Source organism: Myzus persicae, unplaced genomic scaffold (genome assembly GCF_001856785.1).
Source record: "Myzus persicae strain clone G006 unplaced genomic scaffold, MPER_G0061.0, whole genome shotgun sequence".
Taxonomy (NCBI): Eukaryota; Metazoa; Arthropoda; class Insecta; order Hemiptera; family Aphididae; genus Myzus; species Myzus persicae.
In genome coordinates, this window is record NW_019104278.1 from 767,856 (window position 1) to 793,151 (window position 25,296).

The 25,296-nt window shown below is 27.0% G+C and overlaps 2 protein-coding genes across 3 annotated transcripts; both read left to right on the plus strand.

The window, feature by feature from the left end:
• Nucleotides 1–529: 529 nt before the first annotated feature.
• On the plus strand, nt 530–6,064 carry LOC111040836 (type 1 phosphatidylinositol 4,5-bisphosphate 4-phosphatase). Its single transcript, XM_022324892.1, has 6 exons — nt 530–1,419; nt 3,782–3,981; nt 4,144–4,353; nt 5,254–5,303; nt 5,382–5,527; nt 5,601–6,064. Exons 1-6 carry the CDS (start codon nt 1,356–1,358, stop codon nt 5,684–5,686), a joined length of 756 nt encoding a protein of 251 aa, XP_022180584.1. The 5' UTR covers nt 530–1,355; the 3' UTR covers nt 5,687–6,064.
• Nucleotides 6,065–10,863: 4,799 nt separating this feature from the next.
• Nucleotides 10,864–23,045, plus strand: LOC111040835 (G2/mitotic-specific cyclin-B3). Of its 2 annotated transcripts, none has more exons than XM_022324890.1 (10): nt 10,864–11,148; nt 15,612–15,735; nt 19,469–19,626; nt 19,755–19,940; nt 20,030–20,144; nt 20,217–20,447; nt 20,515–20,673; nt 20,733–20,907; nt 22,177–22,279; nt 22,360–23,044. In XM_022324890.1, exons 2-10 carry the CDS (start codon nt 15,613–15,615, stop codon nt 22,418–22,420), a joined length of 1,311 nt encoding a protein of 436 aa, XP_022180582.1. In that variant the 5' UTR covers nt 10,864–11,148; nt 15,612; the 3' UTR covers nt 22,421–23,044. The 2 variants fall into 2 exon arrangements, with proteins under 2 accessions (XP_022180582.1, XP_022180583.1); XM_022324891.1 differs by lacking the exon at nt 10,864–11,148 and adding an exon at nt 11,157–11,491 and having other exon boundaries at nt 22,360–23,045.
• Nucleotides 23,046–25,296: the final 2,251 nt, after the last annotated feature.

The window sequence follows — 25,296 nt, forward strand, 5'->3', positions numbered from 1 at the left end:
GGACTGCAGATTTTATTTTTGATTTAATTAAATTGTTAAAAAATGCATTTTTTATTTTACAATTGAAGATATATCCATTTTGTAGAGTTTATTTTTCTGAAAATGTTGACCTTTCAACATATTATTTTCATGATTTTTTATCATTTTTTAGTGAATAGGCAAAACGACGAAAAACCTTTTTTTGTCTGGACGGCGAGCCCCCTCTACGGCTAATGGGTATATCCTTACGTGACACCCTGTATAACATTTCAGCCGGCTAGGAAAACCCACGTCGTCGTTGGCGGAGAGCCAAAACCATGACGATTACGAATTAACGCAGGCCGTCAGTGGTTGACGGATAAAGAGAAAAAAAAAAATTATAATTATCTCAATCGAATTATTATCAAATAATAAAATTCCCGGGCCAAGCTGAAACGAAAATACTCCCGCATCCGACGTCCGGTGATAATATTATTAATAATTTAATATAATACTGTATGTTTTGTGTCGCCGTCACCGACATCTCGCGGTCACCAAATAGTAAATACCGATAGGCAATAATAATTACATAATTTACTTTTGCCTTGACTGCTTGACCGTCGCCACTCTTTGTTATAATATTACGGACTGCGGTTGTCGGGTTCAATATCATAGTATCATAACAAAATATAATAAATATCATAATTTTTGAAAGCTCTAAGCACGACCGATCTTCCGCGCTGACGATACATTGGCCTACACCAATATTTTCGCGACAATTTTATCACGAACCGTATATAGGAACCCGAAAACGTTCTATTTCCTGGTCAGTGTGATACCACAACCCGATCGCCAGCACTCGTAGTTAAACAAATACCCAATTCAAATAACAACGTTATAATAATCTTTAAATGTTTAATTGTATTATTTACTATTATTTCAACATTTAACCGCTGTGCGTGACGCACGTCGAACGTCTACGATCAGTCGCCATATTGATCGCGTAACGCGTTATCAATATTTTATTATTATTACTGCGTTCGGTGTTTGTTTTGCGTCTCGCGCCTACCAGCCACACACCGACACCGCGCGACGGACGAGTGATAAAGAATTAATTGTTGGCCGTAACACGACAATGGAGCTTGGAAACTCCGCCGCCGCCGCCGCCCGCCGTATACGGTAGACGGGTAGTACTTTTTAGTTTTCACGACTTGGTTTCCACTTTAGTATTCCGTAGGCCGTTCTCGTTTGTCACGGCGTTTCCCCCGTCGGCCGCGTTTGTCCGCATTGTCGACGCAGTTCGATAACAATAATAATAATAATAGTAACTACAATACCTAGGTGCGTTGTATAATACTGTACTTTTGTTGTCATTGCCGATTGCCGATCGTGGAAAAATGACGGACACGAAACCGCTGTTGGACAACAGCGATATGACCGCTCAAAAAGCTTCGGAAGCAGGTAAACGCAGCTGATGTTGATATATTTATGACAGATACCTGGGATTTTTTATTCTCCCTTTGTCTTTAGTGTGCGAAAACTACAAAGGTTACAATGGTCACACATCATTATTATTATAATATCATGTGTACCTGTGTAGTGTCCTTATCGTCGGTACCTGTATAATCGGGCTGTCTTGTAACAGACCAATTGATAGGTGAAGTATTGTCTGCTCAACTGATCTTAGAAGAGTTAGTGACTTTGCTTATTGCCTTTGTCCATGTCCATTGTGTAGATTTGTCATTATCAACATAGGTATCTCTTAAGGCCATAATTTTAGATACTAATAGTCGAGTTACATAAAACAATTGGTTCATTTAATAGTTTATTAAAATTTAATTGACCAATCATAGACTACTAAATCATGTTTAAGGGACCATTACCAAGGTTTATTAAATGTTTAATTATTGTCTATGCAGCCCAGTCTAAAATATTAGATAATTACAATTATATAATTTAAAGTTATCATTGAGTTGTTATTTCTATGGCAATATAAACTTTGTTTTTCAAAATGAGTACCAACAACAAACTCTTTGTTACTGTAAATTGTTAACATGGTTTTTCTTAAAAAATTCTGATTCTAACTTTGATGTACATAAATCAAAAAATTTTAATGTGTTGTTTCAAAAATTAAAATAGTGTTTTGGTTCTAAGCATAATTATCTTAAATATAGATTTTACATCAAATACCTATTTTTATGCCATGTTACATAAAAAATTGATTAAATTCAATGGACCAGTCATGGATCACTAAGTCTTGTAGGCACCATTAGCTCACTATTAATTCATTAAATAATTAGCTTTACCTGGCATGAGTCTAGTATGTATACAACTGCTTCAGATAACTTTTACAAATGATAAAATGCTAATTACTAAAATATAAAAATCATCTTAGTCTGTATGTATTTCTGTACTATAAATTATTATTGATAGCACATAAAGTATAGTAATTAAAAAACAAAGTACTTGTTTGGTTTATGTACTTAATGATATTTAAAAAAAAAAACATCTGGTTAACATTTTTCAGTAAAAAAGATGGTAGGTAGGTACTCATTTGTAAAAAAAAGATAGTATCACCATAGGGCACACCTCAAATGCCATAACAAATGTAAGTACTTATTTGAAAATGTAGTTTCTAAGTTTAGGTAGGTACTTTGAATTTCCTTAAATCAGGTATAAATAAATTTGTTATTGAATGAAAAAATAAAGGTGATCTTGCCTAACTCTGTTAGGTAGTAGGGTTTATTAATCTGAATTAAAATAAACTTCAAGTTATAAAAAAAATTTAAGCAAATAATAGACTAATAAATTTGTATTTTCTACCTAAGTATTAATGTAAGATTGTTTTAATTGTATATTTAAATTAATGTTAGGTACTTTTATTCTAGTTAATTGTTTTATAAAAATTTAATTATTTTACTTGCATGACAATAAATAATAATTAGGTAGGTAAATATATTTAACAGTTTTATTTGTTAGTTCTATATCCAAATATCTAAAATTATACAAATATTTTTCAAAGTTATAATGAACAAAAGAAGTATAGAAGTGCCAATTATTGGTTACCTATTGATTTAAATTGATAATTGGTTTTTTTTTGTATAATATTTTTAAATTTTTTAAACTAAATTTTAAATTTTCAATATAAAGAACATTTCTGTATTTTAAACTTATGAAACATTACAACAATAAACAATAGAATGCCATTGAAGTCTGTGGCCATATATTGTAACATGCCATTGTTAATAAATGTATAAAATAAATAATTAACCTTTATGTTTTATTTTAAAACTAGGTAGGTATGTAAAAAAAGTTAAACAAAAACCTGGTTGGTAACTTATTGGTTTATGATTATTAAATTGGTTGTTTTAATATGTAAGTATAATTATTTTTTGTTAGTGTTTGATTGACATTATCTATGTTTGGGAAGCTTTGTTTTAGATTTTTTTTAACTTGAAATTACATTTTTACTTCATCTTGATTAAAAATATTATAATAGGTATATTTATCTTATTATTATGTAATATTAGTCGGTCTTCTTCACCGTGTAAATCATTTGTACACTTCCTGTATAGAAAAACCACGCCCCTGCATAATATGTAGTGCAAATATTTAGGCTGCAAACGTTCCTTTTTAACGCAAATTGTGTAGTTTTAAAAGGCTCAAAAGTTGGCTGCCGTATATGTTTCTTAACTTGAGTAGAGTTTACTAAGATATTTGATAGGTATTTTAATTTACAAATGAATGTATAGTTATTGTTAAAATACAATTATACATAAATTTTCATGTACAATGTACAATCAATTATGTATTTTTTTTTTAGATTCTCCTTCTTCGTCCATTATTGATTCCAATACATTATCTAATAATGTACCAAATGAAAATTCAGATTTTACAGTTCCTGAGATGGGACCTGAAAATGCTGCTTCTAAAGTAACATGTAGAGTTTGTCAAGAAATGATTGATGTAATTGGTAAAAGGGAACAACATGTTGTAAAATGTAATCGCTGCAATGAAGCTACTGTGAGTAAAATTAAAATGGTTTAGTAAACTATGGTTAAAAATTAAGATGCACAATATGTATTACATATATTATATATATTTATACTTACCCATAAGTTATAGATTATAGTATACATTTAAAACAACATTGCATAATCATTAAATTAAAATTACAAATTTTAGCCTATAAGAAGCGCTCCAGCAGGCAAGAAATACGTACGCTGTTTGTGTCACTGTCTTTTAATTTGCAAAAGTACGTCACAACGTATTGCTTGTCCCCGTATAAACTGCAAAAGAGTTATAAACTTAGCGCCAAGTCCAGTAACACCCCCAATACCTCAGGTTCCAGGCATGTGTCGCGTTACTTGTGTGCACTGCCAGGATACATTCCTTGTAAGTATTGAAAATATTTAAATAATTTCATGACTAACAATATTCTGAACCAAAGATTATTTTAAGTGAACAATAAATTATTAGGTAATAGGTAATAAATATTTATTATAACAATTTTGGAATTATGGTAATTACATTTCAAAAGGTATTCAAGTATTTGTTTTCATATACTCGCTATGTCATTTTTATTTTATTTTTTTAAATTATATAATTGTCTCCTACATTATGAGACCTTATTTAACCCTGGAGTAGTGTCATGTTGAAAAATTTAATGAAGGTTTTATTTATCTTTTTGACCAATTAATTAAAAGTTTTTTTTATATTACTCAATTGTTTGGATGTATTTATATTATTGATTATATATACTAGAGAAGGGATTTTCTGAAATATTATCCTTACCAACTAACAAATAATATATTATTTTTAAAGACAAAGGTGTATTTATAGAAGTACAAAAAAAAATAAAGGCATTTATTATAAAACCAATTTGTTGGTGTAATCTTATCTTTTTATTATTTGACCCAAATTTTTGAAGAATGAGTAAACAAATAAGTAATAATTAATCACTCATCTGAATCAATTTGTTTTGTAGAATAAATTACCTATTATTGATACAAACATTTACAACTACAATAATAAAAGATAATATTTATCTAAAACCATGTGGAACTGTAATTGTACACATGTATGAAAGGTATGGGAATTACCAGTATGTTAAGTAATTACTGTTTAATAACAACCAAAACTAAAATAGTTTTGGTTCTTAAGATCAATGACACTTCTTCCAGATTAGATTCTTTATCCAAACAAAATACCAACATTTATATTTTTGCTTCTATTAAATAAAAAAAATTAATGTAATATTTAAGTCTTGATTAATTTATTCAAATTATATTTCAGTTTAATATGTTACAAAACGCATTGGCCAGATGTCCGCATTGCCGTAAAGTGTAAGTATCCTTTGATTTTTTTTTTAAAATTAAATCTAATATTGTATTCATTATAATATTTGTTATCTTTGGTTACAGGTCTTCTGTTGGCCCTGAATTCGCCAAAGCAAAAGCCATATTTTTCCTCATTTTATCCGTAATATTGTTTATTATTGGTGGAGGTGTTGTATTCTTCACATACTCAAACGCAAAGGCTCACAGCGGTTATTTCATTATTCACATTGGTTAGTATTGAAATTCAATGTATTAAAATATAATTCTGTCCTAATAATATTTGCATATTTCACTTTTTCACAGGTATCCTCATATTAACACTTTTAGCACTTTGGAAATGTATATATTACTGCCGAATTAAAGTCAGCTCTATTGATGGACCTGTTTAAAAATAATAATATATTGTATCCTTAGAATATTGGCCATTTTAAATGTTAAAAAAAATTATTTTATACTATGGTAAATAATTATTGTAGTTTTATACCTCTTGTTTTTTTTTTTTTTTTTGTTTAATATTAATTGTATTTGTCGAATCTTATAATATGAAGAAAAAGATTCTATTTACAAGTGTACACTTGTGCAGTGATGTTGAACAATATTAATAATTCCATATTATTACTATTGTTGATGACGATAATCTTCTATTTTAAGTAAAAAAAAAAAATTAAAATTTTAAAGACATTCTTCAATCTAACATTTAAGAAATTGATGTCTGTTCCAGATAACTTAAGTTTAATAATTGAATTATGTTATGTATCCAATAATTATAAAAGTAAATAAAAAAATACATTATGATTTCTTAAACTTAATTGCTGACAAAAGATATCAATAGACATTATATTTATTAAATTATACTATTTTCTATATGCATATTTAGTTCATACTTATCATTTGAATTATGTTATTTTATGCTAAATAATTTATATATCATTATTTTATTATAACTGCAATTATTATTAACATCATAAATTGTATTGTATTCTATAAAAAAAAATCTAGTTAAAAAATATTAAATAACAAAGTATATATTTTGATAACAAGAGTTATTTATTATTGATAATGATTTATAAAAATATTAGTTTTGCTAATATTCTTAAATCTTCAATAATACATGTTTTATAAATTGTTTACACAAAATGTTACCAGTAAGTGTTTGACACTCAACAGCTTAAATAGAATACACCCTATTACTGTTATTTTGGTTTTTATTATATTTTATTTTATAATTTTAAAGAAGTTTTATTTATTAACAAAAATGTATATTTAAAATAATATTGAATATAATTGTAAAAAAAATATCACTTGCAAATATGAAGCTTGTCCACTCCCAATTTAATGGCTAATGGTAAGTTGCATTATATATCTTATGTAGACACTTATATTTATGTACAGGAACTTGTAATTCCCTAAGATAGGATTTGGTACTCCTTTCTTTTGAAAAATATTCTAGTTTGGAAGATAATAAGCTGACTTTAGCTGCGGATAAATGGAAATAAGTTAGCCCATAACACACATTTAAATAAATATACACAACATTTGAATGCAAGCTCTTAGCCTTGATATTTTTTACTATGGGAGTGACAAGGGCAAGGGCATGTACAGATTTAGAATGAATCTCTATTAACATGGTGTAAAATTTTCTTTTTAGTCATGAAATTCTTATTTTGTTCAAGGTAAGATGTATCTAGTAATTTACTAACATGATTCATGACAACATTTTTATTGAAAATCTTAACCACGGATAAATAAGTATTTACTTATAAGTTATAACCACATAGTAAAGTAGCTGTTAGTAGGACATTTTTACAAAAAAAAGTAATCTGAATTGCAGCAAGGGATTTAGTATCTACTTGACACTCAAATTTATTTGCTTTACATCAAATTTGGAAACGCAACAAAAAGCCTGTAGACACTCAACATTTTGAAGAACCAAAATGAATGATTAGACTCGTTTTGGGGCGTTAAGATTAAAAAAAACTACTGGGAGGGTTATTATTGTGGGAGACTAAGGAACTTAATACTTAATCATCTAGCACTTTAGGTGAGTACTTATGTTGTAAATGTTGATGGAATGGACCTCTACTTGATTATGTACGATGTACCTGAGGTGTAATATTCTTAAATAGTAAATACGTTACTGTACGTATGTATATATCGCTTATCTGTTATCATATTAAAATTGTTAAAATTGTTTATATGCATGTATATAAAAAGTAAGTAGTTTTTAATCAAATTACATAATACCTAATAGTTAATCTTGTACGGCGTTGCCCGTGACGAATTAAACACATGGATTTATCTCTTCTTAAACTGCTAAATTATTTATAAGGCATAAGCGCAAATAGTGTTTGAATTTTTTTTTTGAGGGAGGGGGGGGGGTGCAGCTTGAGGATTATACTGGATACTCTTAACTCTTATGTTGCATTATGTAAATCTTATGACGAAACCCCTAAACAATTCTTTTAGTTTTTGGAAGGGGCTTAGCCTTGTCTCTTTTCAAGAATGACTTCAATACCTATATCTATTACTTGGGAACTAAGACTAATGTGATGTCAGATGTGGATGTCCACCAATGATCAGCTAGGAGGGAGTCTCGAATGTCCAGTCTTTGGTACCTATATAGGATACAACCCAATTTTTATAACTCGATTTTTAGTGTAGGTAATTAAAAAAAAATTACTTTAGATGGTATATACCTACGTATGAAACCTACCGAATGTTTATAACTTATAAGTTTATAACACCATTTTCTATAGGTACTTACACCATACAAATTTTAAAATATTTTGACACTGCTATTTATAGTTACCTATGAGAAATATTCGACTTTTATAAGTTTCTTTTAAATTATCGTCAGTACAACCTTCGTCCTTCGGTAAAGCACGATTGAGCATAAAACGATAGAGCATATTCCTTTTTAGCAACACGATTGAGCATGGAATATTTTATTGTATGTTGCCACATTCACGTTGCCGAAATTTAGTTATTGATTATTTTCACGTATTAGTGCACTAATTATTTTGAATTACTTTTATTCACCTCACCCTCATGTCTATGCAGTCCAGTGTCGGCGCTGGGTATTGCGGGGCCCGGACAAGGCATGGGCCATTAGGTACCTCAGAGGAAGATAAAATTTTGGCTTTTTTTTTAAAACAGGATTTAAAAAAAAATATATTGTTTTTTTTTCGAATTTGTAAACATTAAAAATAATAATATTAGGGTATTCTTATCCTTTTTTTATTATAATGTGTTAACACAAAATTATTAAAAAATAGTAAAATAATAACTAATTAGGTACATACAACAACAATATTATATAATTGAAGTAAGGACATATTATAAATTTTGGATACCTTATGAAATAAATATTTTAAGAATATAGCTCTTGCCCCTTCTATCATACTGTCATACGGACATACGGCAATACGCGGAAAGCCTTTCCAAATAAAGAACAGAGAAAACAATAACTATAGAGATAATAAATATTTATGGTAAGGATCCCTATCCTACGGGTATATCCAAAATATTACTCTTTTGTCGTATCTATAACGATTTACTTTGTAGTTAAAATTGAGCTACATTTTTTTGGCTAGATTTACATATGGATTTCCAAATAACTGGTGATAGGAATAATACATTGTATAATATTATAATACATATAATATTATATACCTAGTGATGTGTAGTATAGAATAATACATTTATAAATTTATAATTTGTAAATGTAATTATGTAAAATGCCAATGTGTCTTACGGTACCTATTAAGATGATAATTAAAAATCGCGGAGTTCTTTGACAAGTGCGGGGCCCTGGACATATGTCTCATTTGTCCTCTCCTAGCGCTGGGCGCCGGCACTGATGCAGTCGTTAGGGTATTGACCGAAAGTTTGAAACACAATCAGAAACACTGATCAAGATCAAATCAATTCAACATAAGCACATACAATTACAATGCGCTAAAGAAATTAAACAAAATAGAATTTAAAATTCAAACTTTCAAGTTTCAACCAATATTTAAATCGTAAGAATACGGAATCTCTATTAATATATTTTAGCCAACTTGGAAACAGATACTAAGCATACCAATTAAATTTATTACTATAAATTTCAACTTCACGATATTCAGTAACCAGAAAGTATGAATATTACATCATTAATATTATAATTATTATCAAACAGATCTATAATTTAATATTATAATGTGAATAATGTGACTATATTATTGACTGTGCAATCATGTAATTTTTTTGACTTGTTATATTATTTTACATTATTATAAATTTATAACAGTTCAAAATTGAAAATGGTTACATTGCAGAGTTTTTATGCTCAATCGTATAGATTTTCTTTTGTATTTCGATTTCTTTTGATCCGCAGATACTTTTGCTCAATCGTGTAGCCCAAAAGGTATTCTATACTCAGCCAAAAACTTGAATATTTAATTCAAAGTTCTACATAGTTAGTCTAAATGAGTTTAGAAATTTCGGTAAGTTAGAAAATCATAAAAAAATTTCCTTTTTATATCTAAGACTTAAAAGTTTAATTCAAGATTCCTCATAAGTCGTAAGTTTTTACCTTTATTAAAAAAGAGGTTATTGAAGAGTTAAATTAAATTTTTACGAGCGTTTGATGTTTTTTCGATATTGGATATTTACCCGTAAATTAACGATTTCTCATTGACTGATTTTCTTAATTTGTTGTACTTAACTCAAAAACAATGAACTGTAGAATTACTCCATGTAGGCACTATTCACCAAATGTTTATTTTATAATTTTCTATACATGATAACATTTAAAAAATATTTAGACTCGTTTTGAGCATTAATAGACATTTGAAATTTGAATTTCTTTTCTTCAATATTATTGTCTTACCGCTGGGTCAACAGTTTATAACGTGTCAAAATATTTTGAAAATGTTATCATGTATAGACAATTATAAAATAAACATTTGATGTAAATTTCAAGTGTCTACAGTAATTCGTTTTTGAATTACAACAAAATCGAAACAAGAGAAATCTGGTGAATATCCAATGTCGTAAAAATTCAAACCCTCATAAAAATGAATTAATTTGACTCTCCGGTAAACATTTTTTTTTGTTATTTACTTTAGACAAACTAATGAGGAATCTTGTACCTACTACATTTTCTAAACTTAAATATAAAAAAGAAATTTTTATGAATCACTAACTGAAATTAATTTGCAATTTCTCGTGAGTTCTACAAATGTTTTCAAAATTCCAAATTCAAACGCTCTTAAAAAATGATTGCAGATTTAAGCTCAACTTTTTTTAAATTTTCACCAACAATAACTGGCAAGGAACTTTGTATTTCATTTTCAATACGGCTCTACCTATTACCTACTATAAATGTGGCGGGACCGTGAAAGGCGAGGTAGCTGGTAATCGTGTTAGGTATATTTGCATATTTTACCGCCACAGCAGCAGCTGCAGCTGTTCACGGCGCGTGTGTATAACGCGGTTTCAACCACCTCCCGGTGTGCGTTTCCGGTTTATATGATAATACGAATTGAACAACACAATTCTGTACTTTGATAACGCGTAACGGTTATTATTATTATTTTTTTTCTACTGAAAGGCACTTAATTACTTATTATTGTTATTCATTGTTCTATTTTATTTGTCATTTCTTTTTTGTGGTGATAATGTTATGGTCTGATTGATCGATACGTTCGATCCGATTATCAGGCAAACATGCTTGAACAAATACAGTCGTGTTAATACATTTCTGTTAATTATTATCATCAACATCGTCATAATAAATTACTATTTTCGTTATTCATTAGTCGCAGACGTGAACACGTTAATTCGTTAATCGGTTGTCCATTATCAAGTAAGTCTACACAACAATATATGCTAGTAGCGTCTAGTAATTTTTGTTACCCGTTTGGTTAGGTTTGATGTTGCTTACTTTTAAGTTTTTTTTTTGTTTCACGATGAGTGAACATTTCATTGCTAACAATTTTTACTGGTATTATAAGTTTCTTGTTTCAAACTCAACAATTTCGACAGTTTCTGTGAAGTTAATGATTTCTCTGTGACAAACCATAAATTAGTTTAAAATTTCAAATAAAATGTAGGGACTGTTGTATCATGATTACGTACTTATATTGAATTTTATGTTTTTTATTGTTATTTGCAATTTTACGCAAAACACTGCATTTGAGCTAAGACATGTAAGTACCCTAAACACTGTATCATTATTTATTATAATATCCTATTGTTCTATCTATCACTGTTATATGTAAGAAGTTCACAACTATAAAGTAGTATACATTTGAGTATAGTGTGTGAACTACCAATATTCAATCTTTTTATGCTCAACTATAGCTGTGATATTCGCATCATATTATGATTATCATGTAATTTATTATTTTAAATCATATTTTCATTTTATCTTTTTATAAGGTATGCCTATATAATTAGTTGGTTTATGGACGTTCTTACAATGTCTGTTTAGGAAAAAACGGTAATAAAATCTGTTTTCAGTAGGTTAGCCGACACTTAACTGGCCATTGTAAGAACGGCCCTTAGTATCATAATAGTGTTGTATTATAGTCAGCTACTATGACTAGTATTATATAGTGTACTTTTTAAAATGCTGGTACAAAAAAATGTATACTATATTCTTAACTGAAGAATCTACAGGTTAAGTAAACAGTTTAAAAATAATGATTGAATAAATATTTTTATTTTTTTAATCTGTATAATCATACTTCTTAATAATTTATTTAATGTAGGTAAAATCACTACATTTATATATTTAGCACTTCATTGTATTGTAGAACATATACTATTCTTTTATTATTATTCATCGGTAGATAACATATTTTATATTAGACTGTATTGGGAGATGGCCTTACACAATTCACTACTTTTATTATTTGTAATAATATTTTATTAGATTTCTTTTACAGAATATGTAGTTTACTTACACAAGTCTAAACCAATTAAAATAGGGAGCTACCTACTTTATATTTACTAACAAAAATAATACTAATTAGAAGTGCTGATTTTAAGATTTGTATGAAAATTCTAAAATTAATATTGTTAGGCTAGTATATTATTATAAACTACTATAAATAACTAAAATATTTTTTATAAATTCCAGTGCCTTGCTTGCCTGCCTGGTAATTGTGTCATTGCTATATAAGAATTATAAAAAATAACACGTTTTGAACTTAAACCTGTTTTATCACATTAAATTGAGATAATTTAAAAATTAATATTTTTAAAAATTTTCCTTCTAAACTATTTATACTTTATTCAAGTTAAGAAACTTATTCAGAAGTCAATATTAATGCAGGGGTCTCACTAAACAGCAAGCATACGGATGGCTTACCTACAGGCAATAGAGATTGAAATCAGATAGAGAGAAAAATAATTAATTAATGTATAGATGATAATTCAGTGTAGGTCCCTATGTACTTTTTTTGAATATTAATTTACTATGGGTTATAATTAAAGACTGGATTTAATTGATATTGCAACTTTTTTTGCAGTTAAGATAAACCAAATCTGATCAAATGTATAGTCAATATATACTTTATGTGTTATGCCTATCCAATTTTATAAAGCAATTTTTTGCAATTTTCCAAGCTTTTGCAATTTTTTACAATTTTGTGTGTTTAAATGAACAAAATATTTAACTCATCTAAATTTATTGTATAAAAATGCTAGAACGACATACCGTGTTTTAGTTGTGAGTAGATAATCTATGGTTGTATCAACAAAACCATTATTAAAATTCATTATCAATACATATATATCATCTTATTATCATCTGTACCTATTATCCGATATGGATAATTTTAGTTTACTAGAATGTTCGCTATAAAAGTCGGCCGGCGTAACCACCAGTGTGTCTGTCATATGCTGAGTAAACCTGGGTAAAATCTTCCTAATTCATTTTTACAAGGTGGTGAACATGGTTAAATGATGCACTTTTCTATGCAAACAAATTTGAAATATTTCAAAATGTGACTGAAAATTTAAAAGTTGACGCTATCAGTGTGGAAAAGCTGTTTCAGCTTTTACTAATTAATACAGTAAAATGTGATTTAGCATTTATAAAATTAAACTTATTTGAGTTATCCATTAATCTTAAAAACCATAGAATAGTACCATAGAATAGTGAACTACTTGAAAATATGAATATATTTAGAAAAATAGAAGATATTAATACAAATATTCCTGATCCAGATGAAAAAAAAATTTATGTATGTAAATGAAAATAATGAAGGTGATAAAACTATTAAATCTTATTATGAAGTCATGTCAGGTAAAAAAATTATTAACTTAGATATAACGTCGCCTACCTTATTGAATTGTTTTAAATATGCACAAATAATTAGTGTGGACATAAAATGTAGTTTTTCTTTGAACAAACATATTTTAAATAATAAAAGATTTAATTTTAATGAACATAATTTGGAATTATATCTAATAATTATCTATTTTAATTCAAAAAAGTAACATTTTTATAATTTTTTATATAACTCGAATTTGTATAGTGCAATTTATTATGCATTCTTACATATTTTTGGGTGCAATTAAACAATTTTAATATGCGATTTTTGTGTGATTCTAATGCAATTAAATTCGGCCTTTTTTTTATTTTAAACGTAAGACATTCGTAGCCTAAGGCTATCTACATCTAGGGATATTTGACGGTTTATATAATAGTTTAATGCAGGGATGGGCAACTCAAAGTTACTAGAGGGCCAATTTTTAGAAATTTAAAATCTAGCGGGCCAGAGCATATATAAAAAAAAAAAGGTCATTCAAAATATACATTTTAATTAGCATTTATTTTGTTTATAATGAAATAGGTAATATAAAAAGCATTATTGAAAATAATTTAATCAAATATTTAAATAGAAATAGTTATTTGCAGTTTAGTGAGAGTTTTGAGGATGTGTGGCTTCTAATGACAACGTGGCAAAATCGATTTGTATACCTATACCTAATGCAATTTGAAAATGTAGCGCAGGCCAGATAAAAAAGACTCACAGGCCACCAGTTGCCCACCCCGGGTTTAATGGATCAATGTGATAATTAAAAATATTTTTTTAAGTACTAAGAATACTATTAACAATTGGTAATTTAAGATATACAGAAGTAACAATGTGATTACAATAACATACTAATATTTACATATTTACAATAGTGTAACTATAAGTACAGAGAAGTTGTAGAATAATCTGGAAGAAGCATATGTGTAGAGTGAAGATTTGGATGTTGAGAGGTGGCTTAGTGTAGGAGGTCGTGAGGACAACCTCGTTTTAATCAATGATGAGTTGGGTGAGTGAGAAGGTTATAGTGAATTGCACCTGATGAGTTTGGAAGAGAGCAGTGAAAATTTCTTGCTAATGTTTTAATATAATCTCGGATTTCTTGGATTTGAAAGTCTTTGTGGAGATTTGCATTTCTGACAAACCTGAATGCCCCATCATTTGCAATCATTGTGAGGACTTTGTTTTGGACAATTTGCATTTTTTTGATGTGCAAGGATGCACAATTACCCCATATTAGGCAAGTGTAGGTAAGCATTGGGCATATAATTTGTTTAAAAATTAGGAGAGAGCATTTTTTTTGTATAGTTGAACTTTTGTTCAGGATGGGATAAAGTATTGAGATGCGCTGGTATGCTTGCTGGACTTTGGATGAAATGTGGGGCCGCCACGTGAGTTATTTGTCTAGAGTTACTCCGAGGTATTTAACCGTTGGTTGCTAGGGTATATTTTCACTGTCAAATTTTAGTTGTGGTGGAGTAATATAGCGACGTAGACTAAAAATAACTCCCATGCTCTTTGAGGCGTTGATTATGGTCCTCCAATTTCGACACCAGTGTGAGAGGGTATTTAAGTTATTTTGCAGATCTGTAGTTATTGCTTCAATGTTGCGTGATTCCGTGAAGATGGTTGTATCATCAGCGAAGAGAACAATTTGTGTGCGTGGTGATGAGGGTCTTTAGTTATAATATAATATTAATAACTAGATGTAATCTATGTATAACTAAACTTTAGGATTGTAATATAATAATATATTATATCATGTGAACAAATGTATCTACTAACCTACAAAAAGTTATTGTTTTGGTAATACCTAATACTAATAAGTGTCACTTTTTACCTATATTGATATTAATAATATTATGTAGTGGAATAAATTATTTGAGATCAATATTTTTTTTAAATAGTTTGACTAATTAAGTTTTAAATTGTAAATTGTTAGTTTGGTAACAAAATTAAAATTAGTAAAGTTGTACATTTTGTTTTAAAAATTTTATTTTAGAATGCCACCAATCACTCGACATCAACTAAAAAAAACCGGCCTGAAAACTGAACCTTATTCCAAAGAGAACCGTCCATTAGATAAAAGAGCTGCTTTGTTTGATCTTGTAACAAATAATGTAACTGTAAGTAGTTTTTTATTTTTTTATGTCTTATTATTTATATATTACAAAATTTTAAAATAATATATATACATATACATATATATACTTTGTCGTACACACTTGTTTTGGAATATAGATACAATATTTTTTGATCATAATCTTATATATTTTTCAAAGATATTTTAATTACTAGGTATATCAATGATTTTAAGTTACCTATATATCTTTTAATTATTCATATGATTAAATAATAATAACAGTTCCATATAAAATTAAAATGTTCAAGTTTCTAGTAGATTTAATTACAAATTGAAATACATAGCTTATCATAATTTTAAATCACTTAATTTGTTAAAGAAAAAAAAATAGTGAATGAATCAATCAGAATTAAATAAGTATTATTTTTTTTTTGGAAAGTAGGTACTCAAGAAAGAACACAGAGTTCAAAAATATCTAGCAATTAAAATGCATGTGTTCCAAGTAATTCTACCAATTTAAAACTGATATTTGATATATTTAAAAATAACATTTTTGCTAAAACCATGGACCAATATTAAAATGAAACTGGTGAAAAATCAAGTATAATATTAAATAACGTATTCTTTTTAAACGATTCACAAATTATAAATTTAAAAATAAACATTACATAGAAATATTCAAAATAAATCTTTTTGAAGTACCTAAATAACTTTAAAATTTAAATAAATAATAAGCATATTATACAAAATAAATAATATTAACAAAAACATTTGTAATACTATACTTGTGAATTTGTTTTTTTACAGTATCAATTCAAATATTGTTACAAAAGAGAAACCTATAAGACCAATATCAGCATTTAGAACCAATTTTAGTATTGTTACTTCTAAATAAAAAATGTTTAAATGAGTAACTTACAATAAAAATTAATTCTTATGACTTCATGTTTTCATGGATATTTCCTAAAACAATAATAATACTAATTAGTAGGTATCTTTGTTGACCTGTTGGCTGTTACTGTATGATAAATAATACTGTGGAATAAAAAAATAAAATATAAATGCTTTAAAATTATGCAAGAAAAGACCTTAACAGCATAATATCTAAATACTGTACATTTGTATTAACTAATATTTACTGAACACATGTTTTTGACAAAGTTTTTTTGTTGATATTCTTAATGTAATAAACTAATAACAATATTTAAAAAGTAACTAATTAGTAGCCCACCCAGTGATGATGGTGATTTTCTCAAAAAATCTTGTTGCATAACATTCAATCGAATAGTAAAAAAACCCAAAATTCAAAAATAGGGTATTTCCCCAGCCCCCCACCAAAATTTGGGTTTAAAAAAAAAACTAAGCCGTTATAATCGAAATAAATGAAATTACAAACCAATATAAACCGGCCACAAACGAATGGTATGGTTAAACCTTAAAAAATGAATTGGGGGTTGGGGGAGGTACCTTTGCTTATGATATTTAAACCACAATAAAAACACTGTCACACTATGTGCGAAAAACTGCCAAGTAAAAAAAGCAGATCTCTAAGTACATTCGAGTACATTTATTTTGTTTCATTAGAAGTTCATTATAATTTAAAATATTTTAATAGACATTTCTACTCAAAATAATTTCTCGCCAAGTAAATACATTTTTGAAACAAAAAATAAGTGTACTTTAATTCAATTTAGTTAGCATTTATTTATGATATCACATCTTTAAAGTGCTTAAAGATCTGTTTGTTTTACTTCACATATAGTTTGACAAAGTTTTTTTTTGTAGTGATATCACCAATTTTTTGTATCAATAAATTTTGTTCTAATTTTCCTCTCTAGGATTATTATAGAAACATATTTACTACCACGAGGCCATCTCTCTGAGGTCATTACATCAAAACCAAAGATTTCATTGTTTTTATTAAACTTGTGTTTTTTTTAAATCAGTGTAATTCAATTCAATATACTTAGAATTTATTTATAGTTTTTTTGGGTAATTTATTCTATCACTGTTATTTTTTTTTTCATTAAGTACTTTTCTTTATTTTTCATTCTTTGTTTGTAAACTTTAGTTAGCATATTTATAATTTCGTACACTAATAAGTAATAAAACACTGTCTAGTACACAATAGACCAATATAATATAATATAATTTAATATACTATAATTTATAAAATATAATTCAATTTAATAAGCGATAGTTGATAACTAAATGAAAAAAATAATAAATAAGTGAATGTGAGATAGTGAGTATGTGAGTATGCGAGATGCGGCCGCCGTGCTTCCAGATTTCATTATAATTTATCATATAAAGTTTGCACGTTTCTTTTAATAACTTAATTTCTAACCTTACTGTTTCGATAATTTTTCAAAAGGGTCATCTGCACAATTTGTCTGATTTTTTCAATTTATTGGCTTTTAATCGATCCAGTAGCTAGTTAAGTTTGGTTAAAAAAAACACCAACATTTACACTGTTTAAATGGGCAACTCCTGCTTTGAGATAATATACACTATCGTGCTTCCACTATATTTTTTTTTACTTAGCTAGATCTTTTGTAATATTTTACAAACTTATAAATTGCTTGAAAAATTGAAGTATCGTAAACACCCTTTGTGAAAACAGATAATATTTTTACTTTTAAGTTTGATCATTGGTCAATTCACTCTACTATTAAAGATTACTACAAAAAATTAAAACTGATGAGCACAAGTTTAGTAACAAATCTGCTTACCGGATTCTTGTTAGAGCTCATTTATGGTTAATATTTGAGCAAATAGATATTATTAAATTTGTGTTGGAGGATATGAACTGCGCTCAAGCAAAATGTATCTTACAATGATGAGTGTTTTTCAATTTTATTTTTGTTTTCGAAGACACTCTTTAAAGTATATAAATATTATTTAGTACTAAGGATTCCAGTACTGTACTTTTGTGCTATGTAATAGAGATTGGCGTTTAGTTAAATACAGGAGATGGATCACCAGACTTAAGAATTATTGTAACTAAGCTAAATTTAAGCATAGATGGACAAATTTCCTCATTAAAAGAACACCTAAATAATAGCAAAAGTGGGTAACAGATAACAGAGCATAGTTAAAATAAAACATAACCAGTAAGACCATCAAATCCAATCAACCTCACTCAGATTAGATAATTTATTTTATATATTAGAACTAAAAGAGACTATTAAAATGAACAAGACACTAAGAACAAAAATTTGCTATGCTGTATGATTATAAGACGGATATAACACATTCATGGGTAGGTCCTAGTTAAGTGTTGTCAAAATTTGATATTTATAGAAACCATTCTAGTTATTTTGTTTCAATTAAAAAAAATTTTTTTATACTGACTTAAATGAAATTATAACATACCTTTGATATAAATATACAATATTAAAACAAAATGGATATATTTTGGTAAAATTAATTTAAGTCTACTGTATTACTATAATAGAAAAAATAAATTACTTACATAAATAAACATTAAAATATCTTTAGTAATATAGTCTATCTCCACTCAGGATCGGTTTTATAAACTATACAATAATTTATTATTGAATTTAAATTTTATTAACATACAGTTGATCAATTTCCCGGGTTTTTTTTGTCATTTATAATTTATTATTCTTGCAAAAAAAAATTGAAAAAATTTGTATGTTAAACAAAAACTAAAACAAATATATATAAGTTACTTAATAACTGTTTATCAAAGTTAACCTATTTGAATCTATTTATAGAATTGTTATTTAAAGATTGAATTCATATTTTTCCAGACTGTTAAAACAAGTGCTCAAACGACTAAACCATTAGAAATTAACAAAAATGATGTCTCTACAAAGATAGAAAATACATGTAAGGTCATTCAACAAAAAAAAGAAATTTCTCAATCTTCTGTTACTAAAAAACCAGAGACCCGTTCAAGTGCAAAAGAGTTAGTATGATTTTGTTTATAATTAATTAATAAATAAGTAATATTTTATTATTTTTTATTGATTTTTACAATGGCTACAACATTGAATTTTATTCATATTTAAAATAAGTTTGTTAATTTAATTTCAGAAGTGCACGTTTATCTTTAAATAGTTCAGATGATAGTAATCTATTCAAATCAACTCTAGAAGAAACAGCAGTTTCGAGACTTTCTACAAAATCTGATGAATTGTATACAACTGCTGTTGATAGTACCCACCGTTCCTCTCTTGAAATCGATCACTCAGATTTATACCATTCTGCTGCACAAGAATTGTGTGTTAACTCTGTATAATAATATAATATAATACTGCTTTCAATTTTCTATTTTCTAATAATATTGTATTGGTCTTGTTTATTTATAGGAGTGTCAATAGTAATGAAGAAGAAATATTTGAAATAGATCAGGCCAGTTGGAATAATTTCATGTATGTGGGTTGTTATGCAAGAGATATTATAAAATACCTTAAACAAAGAGAAGTAAGTTAAATTTTCATAGTAAATTATGAATTCGACAACAATTGTATAATGTATTAATTCATTATTTTATAGGATAATTTTACTGTTACTGATTATATTAGTAATCAACCTGAATTAACTGCCAAACATCGGGCAATTGTTGTGAACTGGTTAGTAAGCCTACAAGAAATGTATGGATTAAATCATGAAGTATTGTACATGGCTGTGAAACTAATTGATCTATATTTAATGAAAAATGAAACGTTACAAAATAAATTTCAACTTCTAGCCTCTGGAGCATTATTGTTAGCTACTAAGATTGATGTAAGTAAAAAAGACTGTCTAATATTTATTATTTCATCATAACTAATTCACTTGGTTTTATTAATAGGAGAGGGGAGAGCCCGGTTTTCCTTACGACTTAGTTAAACATAGCAAGTACATTTATACAGAAGATGAATTGTTTGTTACCGAAAAAGAATTATTTAGAGCTTTAAAGTATGAAATCAATGTTCCCCTGTCTTATGTGTTTTTGAGGCGATATGCCCGTGTAAGTGAATTGTCGATCCCTAATTACTACTGAATTTTAATTTTCACTTTTATTTTTAGTGCATGAAATGCCAAATGATTTTATTAACTTTAGCAAGATATATATTGGAATGCAGTTTGTTAGATTATAAGTTTGTGACTTTAAAAGATTCATTGAAAGCTGCAGCATGCTTATACTTAGCATTTAAAATGTGTAATAAAGCGATAGAAGCAAAAGAATTTTTCAAATATACAGGTAATATTTTCATTTTATTGAGAAAGCACTGTCAAACAGATATTAATCTAGTTATATTTAATTCTGAAACCATTTGTAGTGTGATCCAACAAGTATGCTCACCCCTTTTTTCTTTAATAATGAAGTTTTTCAAAATCTCATTTTTGGAATATTTAAATATACTCAAAGACCATATTTTCATATTCTTGAGATTTTTGTACCACTTAAGGAGTGTCCTGTGGCGACACAAACTTTTGTTTTTCAAATGGGGAACCCCACTTTTTTACTGTAAATTATTTAGTGGATAATTTTTTTGAGAATTTTGATATATTGAAATCAAAATTCGAACAAGTAGTTTTATAGTTATTACGCATTTTGTGCTAAGGATAATATAGTTTATAATAGGGAAGCAGGATATGCTTGTACAGAACACGTTGTTATCTATAGTCTATACACATTATATAAAATAATATGCCATTTTATATTTATTTAGTCAAATAGCAAGTAAAATAATTCTTGATTTATTAAGTTATTTTTCTTATTCCATGTGTAGAACTATATAAGCATATCCCTATTATGGACTTTTATCCTTAGTACAAATTGTCCAATAACTAGGAAACCACTCGTTCGAATTTTGGTTTCGATACATCAAAATTCTCAAAAAAATTATCCTAAAAAATGTGGGGTTCCCATTTGAAAAACAAAGGTTTGTATCGCCACAGGACACTCCTGTTGTGGCACAAAAAATCTCAAGAATATGAAAATATGGTCTTTGGGTATATTTAAAGATTACAAAAATCGGATTTTGAAAAACTTCATTTTTAAAAGAAAAAAGGGGGGTGAGCATACTTGTTGGATCACCCTGCATATTATGCAATATTATGAGTTCAATTTTGTATGGTTTTTTTTTTTCAAGAATAGAACTAACCTTATTTTATGATTCTTGCAGTAAAACATAAATAATAGATATTTATTAATATTTTTGGTTGTTTTGTTCTTATCCTTAAAATAACTTTTTATTAATGAAATCATTAAAGGATAGTTAATTACATAAATATTTATATAAATTATTAACCATATAATATGTAAATATCTGATTGCGTATTAATATATTATATTCAGTTTACTATAAAGCAATTATAATACAATAAATAACCTAAAATTTATAAAGTGGAAAAAATAGAACTTACTTGAAAAAACCCCAAGTATACTCTACTAATTGATCATATTATTGTATCAAAATTATGTTGACATTGAATCCTAATGCATTAATTAATTGTTTACTTTAAGATTATCGAGTAATAGAAATTAAAGAAACCGTAATTGAACTAAACAACATGTTGCATACTCAAAGTTCAAATCTATCTGCTGTTAAACAAAAATATTCGCATGAGTAAATATTATCAATAATCTATTTAAGAAAATCATATAAAATTTTATATTGAAATTAATGTATTTTATCTTTTGTTTTAGGACTTTTTTCAAAGTGGCTAATAAGTCATTGTTAAGCAATTCCAAACTTACTTTTGACTAAACTACGAATATTCAGCATATTAGGAAATAATATGCATTTTTGTTTAGTGATCTATCGATATTATCATTGATTTTTTTTACTTTTATTAAGGTTTTTTTAGACGGGTTCACATATTCAACAAATTACACATATTATATAAAACGTACAATGTATATTATCCATTTAAAATTGTTTTGTAGTTAATCACTTAAGTAGTTACTTGAACATTGAAACTATCGTTAATTTATACTTATAATTTAGTGTCTTAGAATTTTAGAATGTACATAAATATGTACTTCTATATTATATGTATTACATTTTTTTCTTTTGTATCAGACCTATTGAGCTGATTAATAATGAATTTTTATTTTTATCATATTGATAATGTTAGAGGCTGATGTTGACGAAATCAACTGTAATTTGTATTATTGCCTTCCGTCACATTCCAAAGTTTTAGAAAATAATTAAAAAATTGCATGTAATAAGAGGTATTTAAAATGTATTTTTTTTTTTTATCAATTTATTGTAAGGAACTATATTATAAAACTATGGTTGTATCAAATTGAACTCCTTTTTTCAATTTTTTTTTTTTTTTGGGGTATTATCTAACTAATCTTGTATATTGTTAAATTTAATTTTAATAATAAAAAATTAAGACAGTTATATTAATAATCAATCGTTAATTTCAATTATTTTTATTTATTGTAATTGTGGAGCGGATTTCTATATAAATAAATATTTATTAGAATACTATTTAAATCTCCTAAGAAATGTGCCCAATTTAATCAATCTTGTCAAAATAATACCAAATTTATTTTATGTATTATTAACATTTTTATTTTTTTTTTGCATATTTGATATTATAAGTGGATATTTTTGTTACACTTGCTTTTATTTTTTATATAATTTGTTAACTTCAAAAGGTTATGCTACTTTTCTAAAAAGTAGACTATCTATAGCAGCGGTCTTCGGTCTTCAACTCATGGCCCTTAAGTGAATTATGAGTATGTAAAATATTAATAATTCAAAATGCTCATAATTACTTCAAAATAAAAATATTAAAAAGCACAGATAATGTTCATATATTTTAGTTTGATAACAGGTCAATTCACTCTAATATTTAAGTGAACAACATACAATTTGACTGATGGACATACATTTTGGTGTGTAATGCATTAGTAATGACCAGGGCTAGGATTTGTATTCAACAGCATGTTTTTTTTGCGATTTCTGATTATTGATTTGTCAGTAATGTCCACGAATCACCTCATGATGAGATAAATAGCGGTGGTTTTATTTTGCATGTTTTTGCATATTTTGGAAAAATGCATATTAATGCATATATTGAATAAAATGAATATTATTGCATATTTCAACTATAAGAATTTTGAAAAATGCATATTTTATTGTATATTTCGTAATTAATATTTATAATTTAGTATTTAATTCTAGTTCTGCTGATTAGAGTATAAAACTTGGTTTTTTTGTCAAACACAAATTTTATTGTTTTAAATATAATCTTCTGGTACAATAAGTATGCAATTAAAGATTGAATAGTTTGAAGGCGAAAGATCATTCATTTTTGAAAATTTAAAAAAATATGTGGTCATAGCATGTAACACATGTAGTGAATGTGAATTATACATTTTATTTCTAAATTATTTTATTTTATTTCTCAATTATATTATACTCGTATATATTAAGACAAACGGCCAACCACTGATATATTTCAATAAATAAATATTTTTTTTGTAACTATATTTTTGTGTTTGTCTTATAAAAATTAAAATGCATATTTTTGCATATTTTGGTAAATAAAATGCATATTTTACAATTTTTTATTTCATACAAATCCTAGGTCTGGTAATGACGCTTGACCACAAACACAAATATGATGTTCTCTTAATTGAATTGAAAAATTTTATGCAGGACCCTTCTCTTTTTTTTAGTCTTTGGAAAAATCCTTTCCATGTATCAAAAAGAATGAAATTTGGTCAAAGAGGTGGGTTTTAAGGTTTATCCGATTTCATTGAAAAACTTTAGAGTTGAGTGTAAAAATATATAGAGCTTTATTAATTATAGCCCTAAGTATTGCCCACATAACAGTTCTACGTATATACAATCCTTTGTAAATGTATTATCTTTGTTTTATTTGTATATTGTTACAAGACTTCAAATTGTATTTAGTAATAATAACATCGTTAAGTATGGTTGCTGAACTTTATTTTAATTTATAAAGACAGACAAGACACAACATTTTTAATTAAACGAACACATTATAGTAATTTAACAGAACAGTATATATTATAAAACAAACTTAAAGAGAACGATACTACTTTTTAACCTATAACATTAACAGCTGAACATTGTGTGGGTACAGTCGTACCACATTCAACAAATAATAATAATACATTATATCACATCTCTCTTATTCAGATTAATTAATAATTATTAATTTTAATTAAGACAAAGAAAAATTAAAAAAAAATACAAATAATAATAATAATTATAAATAATTAACAATTGAACAATACAATCAACTTGATAGACATTATATTTAATACATTTGCAATTGATAATCATAATACTTCATAATACAAATTTAATATCTAAATAAACAAAAATTAATAAACATATCCAAAGAAATATTAATACTAATTATTAAAATACTTAGAAACATTGATCAATTACAAATACCTTTTGGGTGTTTTAATTACTCTACCTCTTTTGGTTCTTTTTATACCATCATTAATACTTTCATTTTCCTTTTCAGTTCCATTATTCACAGTTTCAGTATCATTATCATTATTTTCATTTTCAGTCTCAATATTCACAGTTTCAGTATCATTTTCATTATTTTCATTTTCAGTCTCAATATTCACAGTTTCAGTATCATT